This window comes from Phalaenopsis equestris, unplaced genomic scaffold, assembly GCF_001263595.1.
Source record: "Phalaenopsis equestris unplaced genomic scaffold, ASM126359v1 Scaffold235481, whole genome shotgun sequence".
NCBI lineage: Eukaryota > Viridiplantae > Streptophyta > Magnoliopsida > Asparagales > Orchidaceae > Phalaenopsis > Phalaenopsis equestris.
In genome coordinates this window covers 83,893-97,244 of record NW_018253350.1, presented here as the reverse complement: position 1 = coordinate 97,244, position 13,352 = coordinate 83,893, and the positions used below count along the sequence as shown (strand labels likewise).

The following is a 13,352-nucleotide window of genomic DNA, read 5'->3' as shown; positions in this document are numbered from 1 at the left end:
ATTCAGTTCTTTCTCTCTTGCCCTCTCTCATGTGAGCCAGTCGGCCTCCAAATTTTGGAGGATTTGATTGGGACAACTTAGGAAACTTTTGATTAGTTTATTCCCTTCCTATTTTATGTTTTTTTATTTTTTATTTCAGGATTATTTTCTTTCCTAATTTAGGTTTGATATATTCGATAAGCTGTAAATAAGGAGGGATTTGTTTGCTTATATATGTAGCATATTTGTCAATAGTGAATAAAGCAATTTTCCTCCCCTACATGATATCAAAGCCATAGAACCCTAAGCTAACCAGTGGACCTGCTTCCAGAGCAGTGCCGAAACATTTTCTTGATATGGTCGAAAACCCTTTTAGCACTGGACTCCCTTGTTGCTAGAGTGGAACTCCCTCCCTGCCAGAGTCGGAATCCCTTTCTGCCATTGTCGGAATCCGTTCTTGCCAGTGCCAGACCTCCTTCCAACTTAAAACCTCCTTTCTTGCAGAGCACCCGAATCGTCCTCATTTTTTTCCTTCAACAGAAAATCTCTCTGTTGCAAGCCCCTCTACTGTTGGCTTCTCTTTGTTGCCTGATATCGTCTTGCTACAGACCCTTCACCCTTCACGGCAAAAACATCTTTCAACGACAGCAACAACAACAACAACAACGGAAGGAGTGGCAATAAGCAGAAGTGGCAGCACCAATGATAACTAGCAAAAAAATAGATGCAACAACGACATCAAGTAGCTGCATTCAATTTCAGACCAACAACTTGAAGCCAAGCTTGAATATGTTTAGGGATGTTGACAAAGTATGGGATGAAGATGTTAAGTTCTACCCTGAAAGTCAATTATGAGTATGAGATTAGGGATTCTATCCACATGACTCTTGAACTCTTTAACTTTGTCACAAATCATAAACTCAATCGTCACACTACTTTTCGTGGTTCCATTATATGTTTTTGTGCATTTATGATAAAGGGAAGAGGAACATCTCATAGAGGTGGACACATATCCTGAGATCATTGATCCTAACCATTGCATCTAGAAAAATCTAGATCATATGGTTATATTTTGGTTAGTCAACTCAATGATCATTGAAAGGGGAGAAAATTTATGCCATACAAAATAGCCAAAGAAATTTGGGGGGCTACAAGAGAAACTTAACTGAGAACACTCCAGATTTGTTTGAGATCGAAACCAAGTTTCAAAACCTTCATTAAAGAGAGCCAAGTGTCGCCCAATACTTGAACAGTCTGATAAAATATTGATATAATTAGATATATTTGAGATACATGTATGGAAATGTTCACTTGATGTCGTTATGTTTTAATCTATCATCGAGAAGATAATAACTATCAAATTCCTAATAGGACTAACTTAGGAATTGAATGTGGTGAGATGGAGAATCATGAGAACAAGGCCTCTTCTATCCCCACGTGAAGCCTTTGCTGAGAGTCTGAAGAGAAGAGAGCATGAAGAAGATGGTGCTAATCAGGAATGGGAGTTCACTAAGAATTGAAATTTCAGCCCTGTACACCCATAACTCTTTTCAAAACTCAAGAAGAACCGTCCCAGATGTGGTTTTCACATGAGGATTGGGCTCATCAATGACAAATGTTGAAAATTCCATGGAAAGCTTACTGATTGGAAATCTGGACAGGCAAGGAAAGATTAAGGGTGTGTTTGGGGGCGGTAGTGCGGTGATGGTGTGGTGTCGCACCGCAATTTTTTCTGTTTGGAAAAATTTTATTTTGCCTGCATTCTCAAAAAGCTGAAGCTTTTAGCTGCTTTTTCCCACAATACCTGGCTACCTGTGGTGGTTGCTAAAAAGCTTCGGTCTGACTTCTAAAAAAAATATTTGTAACAGCCACCGCAGCATTTTGAACAACAGATTTTTTTTCAACAGCTTCACAAATGTTTCTTCAAACAGCTGCAGTTGCCGCCCAAAACAGACCTTAAGAGAAAAATACTAATGCAGCTAGCATATTTGAATGGTCGGCGTAATCATTTTTCAAGGAATAGCTTTAAGTGCTGAAGAAAATTCGTGTCAGTAATTCATAGATGCACACCAACCTCGTGACACACCAAGACAATATTTCCTTCTCCGATCTTGCCTGTAATGTGAGATTCAATACTTTGATCCTAAATTCAGGAACCTTTAATCATATGACTTAAGACTTTAATGCTCTAGTCAACTATCAAAAGCTTCTACATCTAGATCGATAATAGTTACAGACAGATCACACTCAAACATTGTTGAGAAAGATGTGAAGGTCTCTTAGGATATTGCTCATTGTTTTATATGTCCCATAATTATGCTATAATTTGATTTCAATCAATAAGCTTATTTGGATTATGCAATATATAACTAAATTTCCGGCAAACTTTTTTGAAGTTCAGGTGGTGGATTAGGGAAAAGTGATTGACAGAGTTGAAATGCATCAAGATTTATACTTGCTCAAGAAAAATCTCTCCTTAAGCACACAACTGATCCCACGTTCTTATGTCCCTCAAAATTCTGAGTTTGTCGAGCATGTCTGTCCAAAAATAGGGTCATTATGGCATTGTCGGCTGAGTTATCTTCATTTTAATTTTATTGCTAACTTGTACCCACATTTGTTTATCAATAAAAAAATCAAATTTTTTTCAATGTGAGATTTTTCAATTGTCAAACACACTAAAAATAGTTATCTAATAACTTAGTATAAATCCTCACATTTTTTTTCATTATCCAAGTTGATATTTGAGAACTTTTGAATTAGAAAAAATCCTATGTGGGGCTAGATGATTTGTCACTTTTATTGACGATCATATTAGAACTAATTGGGCGTTTCTAATGAAGTGAGAAACTGAAACAACTCAAAACTTTGAAATTTTTCATGACATTATTCAAACTCAATTCCAATTTAACATTCAGATTCTCATAACTTATGCAAATGAATGTTTCAACTCTATCCTTGGGTCCTTCCTTTTGAAAAAATGGAGTAATCCATGTGAGTTCATGTATTGATACTCTACAACAAAATGAGATAATAGAGAGAAACAATAAACATTTACTTGAGTTATCCAACTTAATTATGATTTCCCATCAAGTTCTAAAATATTTTTAGGGGAAAATAGTTCTTATTGCAATATATCTTATCAATCAAATGCCTAGTAGAGTACTTAACTTCAAAGCACCACTTCATATTTTGAAGGTTACTTATCTACACATCATAGCTTTCTCTTCTACTATCCTACTTGAATTCTTTAGGTGTGTATCCTTGTTCAAATTCATTTCCCAATTCGCAACAAACTTTTCTAAATCTACCTAGTGTGCTTTTTTGGGTATATATCCAACAAAAGAGTGTTAGTTTTACTCTCCTGTTATCAGAAAATACTACAACTCCATAGATGTCATTTTTTAAAAATCAATCCTACTAGGAGGTGCAAATGAACATAAATTTTTAGATGCACTTGATGACATTTACACGACAAACTCACATACTCTTCTACTCGACTCTTCTAGTTTTCTTGAGGATATCCAGCTAACCCAACCTGAAATCTACAACAAAGAACTATGTGTACACTAGGAGGAAGAAAAAACTCATGCAGGTGGAACATATTATCTACATAATACCCAGAAGACAGAGCTGCTCCAACTAAAACCCTAGTCCAGATTTACTTGAAAATTTTGGTGAGGAGTCTATTACTCGTCAATTATTCCCTTCCTTTTCTGACGTTGATGATCCTTTTCTGATGTTGATGACAAATAAAATTGTATTTTATATCCAATCTAGGAGCATGTAGCTTATGAGAAGCTATTTTCACCAGACAATTTATTTCTTATACTATTCATAGTTGGCAAATTCCTAAACCCATTCATGGAGATCTTGAAAATTTAGATCGAAGGAAAGAAGTTGAGGAGATTTGAGCACTAAAGCATAATGGTGCATGCATTCTCAGTAAACTCCCCTAGGATAAGAAGTTGGATAATTGAGTGTTCAATATCAAATACTAAGCTGATGGGAGTATTGTGAGATTCAAAGCCAGACTTGTTGCAAAAAATTTCACTCAACGCATTTGATCGACTATAAAAAGACCGTTACACTAGTTTTCAAATTTAACACTATCGAAGTTTTCTTTTCAATAATAGTTTATAGAGAATATGAACTGCATCAACTTGACATAAAAATGTCTTCCTGAATGGGGATCTAGAAGGAGTGTATATAAAGATACTAGAAAGACTTGAGAATGATTTTAACAAATGCCTAGTAGACAAACTCAGAAATTCTATCTATGGTCTTAAACAATCATGAATAGCGAGGGTTTGAAAAGTTTGCTAAAACTATGAGATCTAATGAGTATGCTCAAAGTCAAACTTATTATTCTTTGTTTGTAAAACACACTCGGGGAGGTAAGATTGTTGCCCTGATAGTATATGTGAATATGGCTCTTACTAATGATGAATAAGCGATTCTAAAGATTAAAGAAGCGCTTGTCACAGAGTTTGAAATCAAAAACCTAGGAACTATGAGATATTTTCTAGGTATGGAGGTAGCAAGGCCCAAAAAAGGTATCATTATATCATAGAGGAATGACATCATAAATCTAATAAAAGAGACATATTATTGGATGTAAGTTGGTTAATATTTTAATGTACCAATCCGAAGTCAAAGAAGGGAGAAGAAAGTATCTCTATGGATAAGAGAATATATCAAATAGTGGTAAGAAAATCATCTACTAATCACATGCGATGCCAAATATTCACTTCGCGCCGACCTGCTCAATATTGTGAGCCAACACATAATAGCCCAAATAAAGAGCATTTGGAGATAATGTATAAAATTTTGAGGGTTCTCAAGAGGAATCCTGGTTATAGATTAATGTTTGAGAAAATTAGGAATAAAGGCAGGTAAGTCCATACTTATGTTAGTTGGACTGGGAAATTCACTAACAGAAGGTTTACTACAAGTTGCTGCCCTTATGTATGAGAAAATCTGGTGACATGGAGAAGTATATATATATTTTGTGATAGTCAAGCAATTATTAGTATTGCCAAGAATTTATGTCTAATATAGGACCAAGCATATTGAAATTTATAGACACTTCACCGCCGAAAATGCTATTGGGGGAATTATAAAGCTAAGCTACATCTTTACACACCAATAAATTGATGATGTCTTCACCGAAGCTCTGCCTTTAAGCACCTTTCTGAATTCAATACCAAATTTGGTCTCTACAACCTCTATGACCCGACATGAGGGAAAGTGGAAATCTTAGAAGGTTCGGTTTTTTCCATTTTTTGCCTCTCTCATGTGGGCCGGTCGACCACGGCCGGACGACCACCTACAAACCTTGGATGATTTGATTGGGACAACTTAGGAAATATTTGATTAGTTTATTTGATTAGTTTACTTCCTTCATATTTTATATTATTCTATTTTTTATTTCAAAATTATTTCCTTTCCTAATTTAGGTTAAGATATATTTTATAAGTTTGTAAATGATCATTGTTGTCTAAAAAATAATATTTAATTTATTAAAATTAAATGAAAATATGATACTCAATAGGACGTATTGGAGAAAAAGGATTATATCAGCCGACCCTACTTAGTGTGGCAAAGATTTGGATTTGTTGTTATTGTTGTAAATTTGGTAAATTTGTAAATAAGGAGGGACTTTCCTCCATGTAAATTCTACTGTTTATGTTATAGAAAATGTGCAAGTAATAAACAAATCATGACTAATATATTAAAAATGCGTTATCTAATGGAAATATCTTTAAAAGAATCTAGATGTCGCATAGCTAGAAATTAAGATGTTTAACTTTTGCTTACATGAAAGTTAGGAAAAAATGATTAGATTTGTAAATGAAACTATCCCAACTAAAAATACTTAGATTGAAAAATGAAACTATCACATATGTAGCAATGTATATTATTAGAATAACATTCAATAAAAGGTGCTTGTCTTTTATAAAAAAGGCAACCAAAAGTATTCATGGAGACTTTCAAATCCAATGTTCAACTAAAAAATTGAGACTAAAAAATTCAGCATGTCATCTAAACAATCTTCATCATTGCCGCAAAACAAAAATTTCAAATATTCTTCTTTTTCATCATTATCCCCCACAACTTAAATCTTTATCATTAATCATATCACTTTCATGTTCTTCTGCAAGTATTTTGGCCCAGATGTTTGAATTGGAGCTGTCCAAACCATCAAACTAGCTTATTATGCATTAAAGCACCCATAAATTTACAACTGCTGATGCTATTTGGTCTGTCTAAATCTTGCATCATCAACTGTACAAATATTGAGTTTTGATGCACTTTAATACAGTCTATGTATCACTGATGATAGTAATTAAAATAATAAAGTAAACATCTTACTTAAGTAATGTTGACCATGTTCATAAATTTGGTTGTTGATGATGTTTCTTAAACGTCAATCTTTTCATGGAATGATTGATTTTTAGGTTATCTCTGAGCATCAAAATATCAAATAGTATGCCTCTCCTTGTTGCATTATATCATACGCGCTCTTTTTCTATGTCTAATTTATGAAAGAAGAGAGTTAATATCATGTACTTTTAGAAGTGATCATGCATTGAGTGAATTTGGTTGCAGGTCTGATAATGTTATTTAGGTATCAGGTCTTGGAACGTGCCAAACTTAAGAATTTCTTGCGAATTTTTCACAGCTCACCCTTCCTTTTCCACCTTTTAATTCCTTGCTCATCGCTCTTTAATGGGTATGCCTACCAAATCGGTAAGCAACTCACAAGCCCCCAAATCCGGCGCCCATTCTTCTTCTCATTTAACACCAGCTATCAAGGATCTTTACAAGGAAGAATAGGCTCAGCTGTAGCACTGTATTGCCTTTGATGCAGAGAGCAAACCAAATGTATTTTTGAGTAATTTTTCTTAGTTCCCCTACTAAAACCTTAAAAAGGTAATACAGTTGGACTTCCCGTTGCCAAACAATAAAAGCACGTATTGCTTTCTTCAGCTTATAACTATGAGGCTTTCCGACTAATTCTGTTTGATTTGAAGTATCTACACTCCTTAACAAGGCCTTAAAAGGCTCATATCTATCCTTCACTGTTCTGTTGAGTATAGTAGCTATTTTTGTTACTTGTAATATCATCTTAAATGGATTCCTTTGTTGTGTCTGTTATGTAGTCATATATGCTTTAGCTAAGTCTCTATTATGGTTATGTACAAGGTACGTTTCTCCATTATGAAGTTTAATTTGTTTAGCATTTTGTTGCTTCAGAAAACTTTGTTTAGTATATCTGACAATCAATACTGCTCTACACAAAAAAAAGGTATTCACCCTTCAAGTCAAAAAACTTATTTCTTAACTTTGAAATCCTTATTGTTATAACAGTTCACCTCACGGCAAATTGTAATGTGAATTAACTGTAATTATATTAATTAAAGTTACTTGAATAAGATTAAATTTTAATGCAATTAATTAATCAATAAAAAGATTGTTAAATTTGTTTTAATTCCAATAAGAAATTAAGTTAATTAAGAAAGCAAAGGAAAATATTATATTTATGAAAAAGAAAATTGAAAGCAAATACTATCATAATTTTTGCAACACAAATAAAGTTTACATTTGATCATGTCAAACATAAAGCTAAAAACAATAATTAACCGACATTTAAACTTAAAACCTAATCACTAACCTCGTAGTACTCAAGTCATTCCTCCATTGAAAAGGAATCATCATTCTTCTCAACATTTTTAAAATGTTTTTGCGCTTCAGATTCTCTAAATGTTATATATCCAACTTCCAACGCGATTATTTGGTATCTAAGACAAAACAAAGGAAAAACAGGATTTAAACTTCCATGGGGATTGAAGTTGTCATTTTTGCTGTGGATTTAACTCAAGCGTAAGAAAAATGGGAATTAAGATCTCATTGAAATTAAAGTTGTCATTTTTGCTGTGTATTCAAGGCAAAACAAAGGAAAAATGAGATTTATGATCCAAATAAAGGAAAAAATGGAATTTAAGATCCAATTGAAATTAAAATTGTCATATTTGATATAGCGACAGGACTGAATAAGGAGGGATTATAAGGGATTTAAGGCAAAACAAAGAAAATATGTGAGATTTAAGATCCCGTGGGAATTAAAGTGTCATTTTTGTTGTGGCGGACGGAAGGAATAGGGGGTGAATGTCAAATGCCTGGAAGAATAGAAAGTGCGGGCAGAAAAATGGAATCTGCATAAATATCCAGCATATGATACTTTTAGCTAGTGTTTTTTCTGAAAACTTATCTTGAGTTATGTAATTGATGCCTTCTTATAATATTTTGGTCCGGCTTTGGTTTTACCTACTTAAGTTTTAACTTAGGAGGTGTTTGGGATCACTTGCGTTATTGTTTTTTGTTTTTATTTATAGTTTAACATAAAACAAAAACAAGTTTGATATTTTTATGATTTCTTTATTTTTAAAACAAAAACTAAAAAAGATGTTTGGAAAAACAAAAAAAAATTAGAAATTGTTGCCCTATCCTTGAACCTTTTCTCTAAAAAATCTGATATAAAGCGGTGGAAGTTGGAAGCATGAAAGCAAAGCTACTGAATCACCATCGCTCGACCATCCTTTCGCGCGTTGTCATTGTCTCTCATAGATGTACTTGGAAGAATAAGTTCGTGGTATGGGAAAACGAAAAACAAAAACCCTAAGAAAGTCTGTAATCTTCCTCTCCAATTCCCACATGTGCAGCAAAACACTACTTGGACCTTATCGTCAGGTACGGCATGGTCTCATCTTCAAAGGTAAAGACATATACCTTTCCCACTACTCCTTCAACCCTCCGAGTTTCTCCCTCCTAGTGGCCTTGATGAAATCCACCTCACCCATTCCTCCGACAATGTTTTGTCAGCCATAGTTCCATAGGTCTTCGTGATGCGGAGTAACTTTTCCACACCAGTGTGGATCGAAGACTTGCTCTTCGTCACCGTCGGAGGAGGAGAAGGCATCGAAGAAGGTGGCTATCGGCGTCGGCGTCGAAGATGCATTGGGGTTGGGGCCGGGGTCGCGGTTGGAATGGGGATGGGTGTGAAGAAGCTATTTTAAAAACTTTAAATACTGGTTTTTAGTTGTTTTTATGTGAAAAACAAAAACAGACCTGTTTAAAAATAAAATAAAAAAAATAATTGAAAAGCAAACAAGCAAACAGGTTTTTATGTTTTATTTTCTGTTTTTTGAAATAAAAAAAGAAGACAGGAAAAAAAAAAAGATTCCAAAAAGCCTCTTACTGTTCGAGTTCATGACACTGGAAATCTGTATACAGTATCGACAGTTTATGAACCCCTTTTTTGATTGGTTGAAACGCAGTCTTATGTTGGCAACTTTAAACTCTCCCTGATCAGTCTTTTAATATATAGCCTATATTTGCATCATGATACATAAATTTACAATTTTCTAAATCCCAAATCCATCTAAGCTGTAAAAATTATCAAAAATCAAGGAAACGAAATGCATTTATGGTAAACCATCCCAAGTAGCTGCAGCTGTTTATCATTTGTTCAAAAGAAATTTATATTTTAGGTTCAGTAATCTCACTTTGGAAATTGCTCTTATTTGTGGAAGGATAAATTTTGTTTCGATTCAGCGGTTAAATATGTTTTCACTCCCTGTCTATCACTCATAAAGTAGTGTCATTGGTATTGAATATTGATCATAGATTACTATTGTACCTTTCTGAACATATGTAGCTTATTATGTCAATGTTTCATTCCTCTATCCTGCAGAATTCAAATGGGATGATGTCAAAGTTGATAAGCACCGTGAGAATTACCTTGGTCACAGCATCATGGCTCCTGTGGGTAGATGGCAGAAAGGTATTTTATTTTGTTTGCATTGTGTTTTAAAAAGCTTTGAATCAATCTTTTCACGAAAGTATGCTTTCAAAATCTGCAGTTTTTTGTTTTATCTGACTAGAGACGCATTTGCTAGATTTTCTGGCCTCGTGACTATGGTTTTTTCATTTCTTGGTGCTTTGTTAGATGGCAGATTAACTGCTACTCTTAGTAAGGTGTTTCTTCCCATTGTCATTATGGGTAAATGTAACCAAGATAATTTCTCCACATACGATGAATACAATTTGAAGCTTGAAATATTATGATTAAAATAAAGGTTTACTTCATGTATTCGTAAATTTTATTACCACAAACCATTGCTCCAAAAAAAAAAAAGAAATGATCATGTTATTAGTTATTATGCCCAGAGGTTTGCCAAGGTAAACACCACTTACATTTATGGTGAAATGCTGTTATGTGAATATGTTTGTCTGAATCACAAAACTGAAGTATCATAAGCTTCTTTATAGTGTGTCATGAACCGTTCGCTATTCACTCTTTTTGTCTTATTTTTTCTGTCAAATCATTTTAGAGATCATGAAATTTAGTTGGGCATTCTTTGTAGCAACTTTGCAATTTTTGGTCTGGTCAATATATTTCAATTACTATTAAATATTCGATGTTATAAATTAATATATTTTACCTGAATCTATTTTTACTGAAGATATTTTTTGCTTATTTTTCATAGGGAAACTGCCTTTTCTTTCCAAGAGGAGACAAAAACATAGGCTTTACTTATTTTTTGATTTTGGCCCATCAAACAGGAAAGGATTTGCATTGGTATGCTAGAGATAAGAATTCTGCTGCCCTCAATTCAGACTCGGTCAAGGAGGAGATTCGAAGGATCAAGGAGGAGGAAGAACAACTTATGCGGGAGGCTTTGGGCTTAGCTCCAAAGCGCAACACCCGTTCCCAGGGAAATCGAATTGATAAGCATGAGTATGCTGAACTTATCAAGAGAGGATCTGCAGCTGAAGATTTGAGCGGAGGCCATGCTGAAGCTGCTCAAGTCCAAGGCCTTGGCTTATACAAGTAGGATAAAGATAATTTATATCTTTACTTAATTTTATTGGTAGTGGGCTTTCTCATTTTGCTTCTTTTTCTGATGGCAAATTAAACCCATTTGCTTTCTCAATGGATCTTCCAGGGTACCGAAAAATAGGGAAGAAGACAGTAGTTCTCTGCAAGAAAGATTTGAGGACATATCATCTGAAAGAGATGATGATTCCATGCCCAAACCAATGACAGGGAGAATTGAACAGGATTCCGAGGGCGATGAAAGAAGTAAAAAGAGAAGGCGGCGTGAAGCGAGGAGGGAGGAGAAAGAGAAGAGACGGGAGAAGCGTGATAATAAAAGGTCTCGTTATAATGATGGTGACAAACGCAGACACTGAAGGGAAGAGAAGTGCTAGCATATGTTTGAATCTAATTGAAGAAGGTATCATACAATATTTTCTTTTTTTTGTTTGCATGGCTGACAATCTAGAGCTTGATAATCTAAATCTCTGATTTCAATAGCTGCAACTAGTTGTTGCCATGGAGCACTAGAAGCTACTGTTCATTGCAGTATCTTATTGCTGTAGTTTGTTGTTGAACATTGTTGGGCTTCCCTAGATTGTCTGAATTATGTGATAGACTGTCAACAGATGGTAGAGTTGCGTTACAATTTTGCCAAATGTAATTTGTTTGATTTAGTGGTTTTTATTCCATCATGCAATGCTATTTAAAACTGTCAGTGGCCACTCTTGTTTTTCTCTTTTTTTTTTTATTTTTTTATTGGTACTTTTGAAGGTAATACAGATAATGTTCACTGGTCTCAATCCCTTTTCTTCCTGATGTTATAAGATAATGTCTGGAAGATGGTAGTAAGTATAGTGCTTATCAATTTACTGCAGCATATTCTGATCAAAGATTAAAATGGTGTGAGTGATGTTAGCATTCTGCTTGAGGTGCAAATCTCACAATTTGAAAACTACGTAGCTAAATTGCAGGTAAATGGTAATATGTTAAAATATATTAATATGATAAAAATTTTAAAAAAATGCATATAACAATTAATAAATTGTGCTAGATACAAGCAACAAATCATATAAAAAATTGTAATGCAAACATTAGTTAATTAAAGTAACATGAGGCGTCGAAAGAAACTAAAAGTAAATTAAGTTGAGCACAATAACTTTTGTTCTCATTTTTATGGTTTAATATATGCACATTTATAAATACAAATTAAAACATAACAATTAATTAAATGTTCTCGATTTTGTCGCCATTCAGGATGTTTTGAATAGAGTTATCTTCATCTCATGTTTCATCTTAATTTGACTCTAAATTTGGTCTTTTTTTTCTTAATGTTCTTTGACCTTAGTCGTCTTTCTCATTCCAAATAAATAATAATGTTGTCATTGTAATGAATAACTTGATCGCTTGTTTAATCTTGATTTGGCTATAAATTTGCTTCTTTTTCTTTATCTTCTTCAACTTTAGTCATCTTTCTCTTTCCAAATAAAGAATAATGAATAAAAATTTAAGAATAGTTATTAGGTTTAAGATAATTTAAATAGTTAATTATCGATATTTTTTTTTCTTTTTGACTTGTGTTAGATGTAATGGCCTTGTCTCTGTCTCCATAAAAAAAAATAATGTTTAGATCTTTTTGTTGTAAATTATTCTCATCATTCACAAGTTATTCATCATCTGATTACAGATCTTCACATAATAGTAGATTCTTATTATCCTACAAATCATTTTTCTATAGATTTTTTTCAGTCTCTTATTTTAAATGATGTTTATCAAAGAATTCTTTCTTAGGGTCATTGTTGACCTCATTTTTGGTCAACCCTCTCTCAATTGATTGAAGCATGGTTGGGCTTCATTTGAGTTCAATCTTGACTAAATCATAGATTTATTGATTTCTCTTTAAAGACTATTGTGAGGCTCCAAAGCTCATTTCAAAAGATGCATGAAGCTTATTAAAACTAATAAGAACCATGCAAATCAATCTGATTATCAATTGAAATAATTTTTATGTCAAAGCTATATACTGAGTTTTTCATGCATGAAAATGGCCTTTTAAATGACTCCTTTGGTGCTCAATTTTAACCTCATTTAGACATTTTTAAATCAAACGATAATCAGGAGAGAGAAAATAATAATTATAAGAGATAACAATAATTTGATCAAAACTCTTTCAAAAAGACTTTAAACTAATTTCAAACTTCAACAAAAATTATTTTAAACTTTAAAATATACTTTTTGGACCAATTTAGACCAATAAATTTTTTGTTCAAAAATTGATCATTTTCTCTCTTATGGTAGAGCCTGTTTTGGCAAGTCATTTCTTTTTATAGAGCTTGAATTCATCAAAAACAATTGGACAGTTGAGCTTTTATCATTTTACTTTAACAATTTGATCAAAATCAATTTTATAGTCAAATCAACTCCCAAACCACCCTAACCACCTCGTCAACCACTCTTGAACTTAAACAACCAAAACCTTTTCTACACAAAA

The 13,352-nt window shown here is 33.4% G+C and overlaps 1 protein-coding gene across 1 annotated transcript; it reads left to right on the top strand.

The window, feature by feature from the left end:
• Positions 1-9,736: 9,736 nt before the first annotated feature.
• On the top strand, positions 9,737-11,580 carry LOC110039136 (multiple myeloma tumor-associated protein 2 homolog; the record flags this gene model as incomplete). The annotated part of the gene is given in 3 exon segments (XM_020744096.1): positions 9,737-9,826; positions 10,609-10,876; positions 10,992-11,580. Coding segments are annotated over 3 exon segments (605 nt in total), but the record flags the coding sequence as incomplete, so codon positions are not given.
• Positions 11,581-13,352: the final 1,772 nt, after the last annotated feature.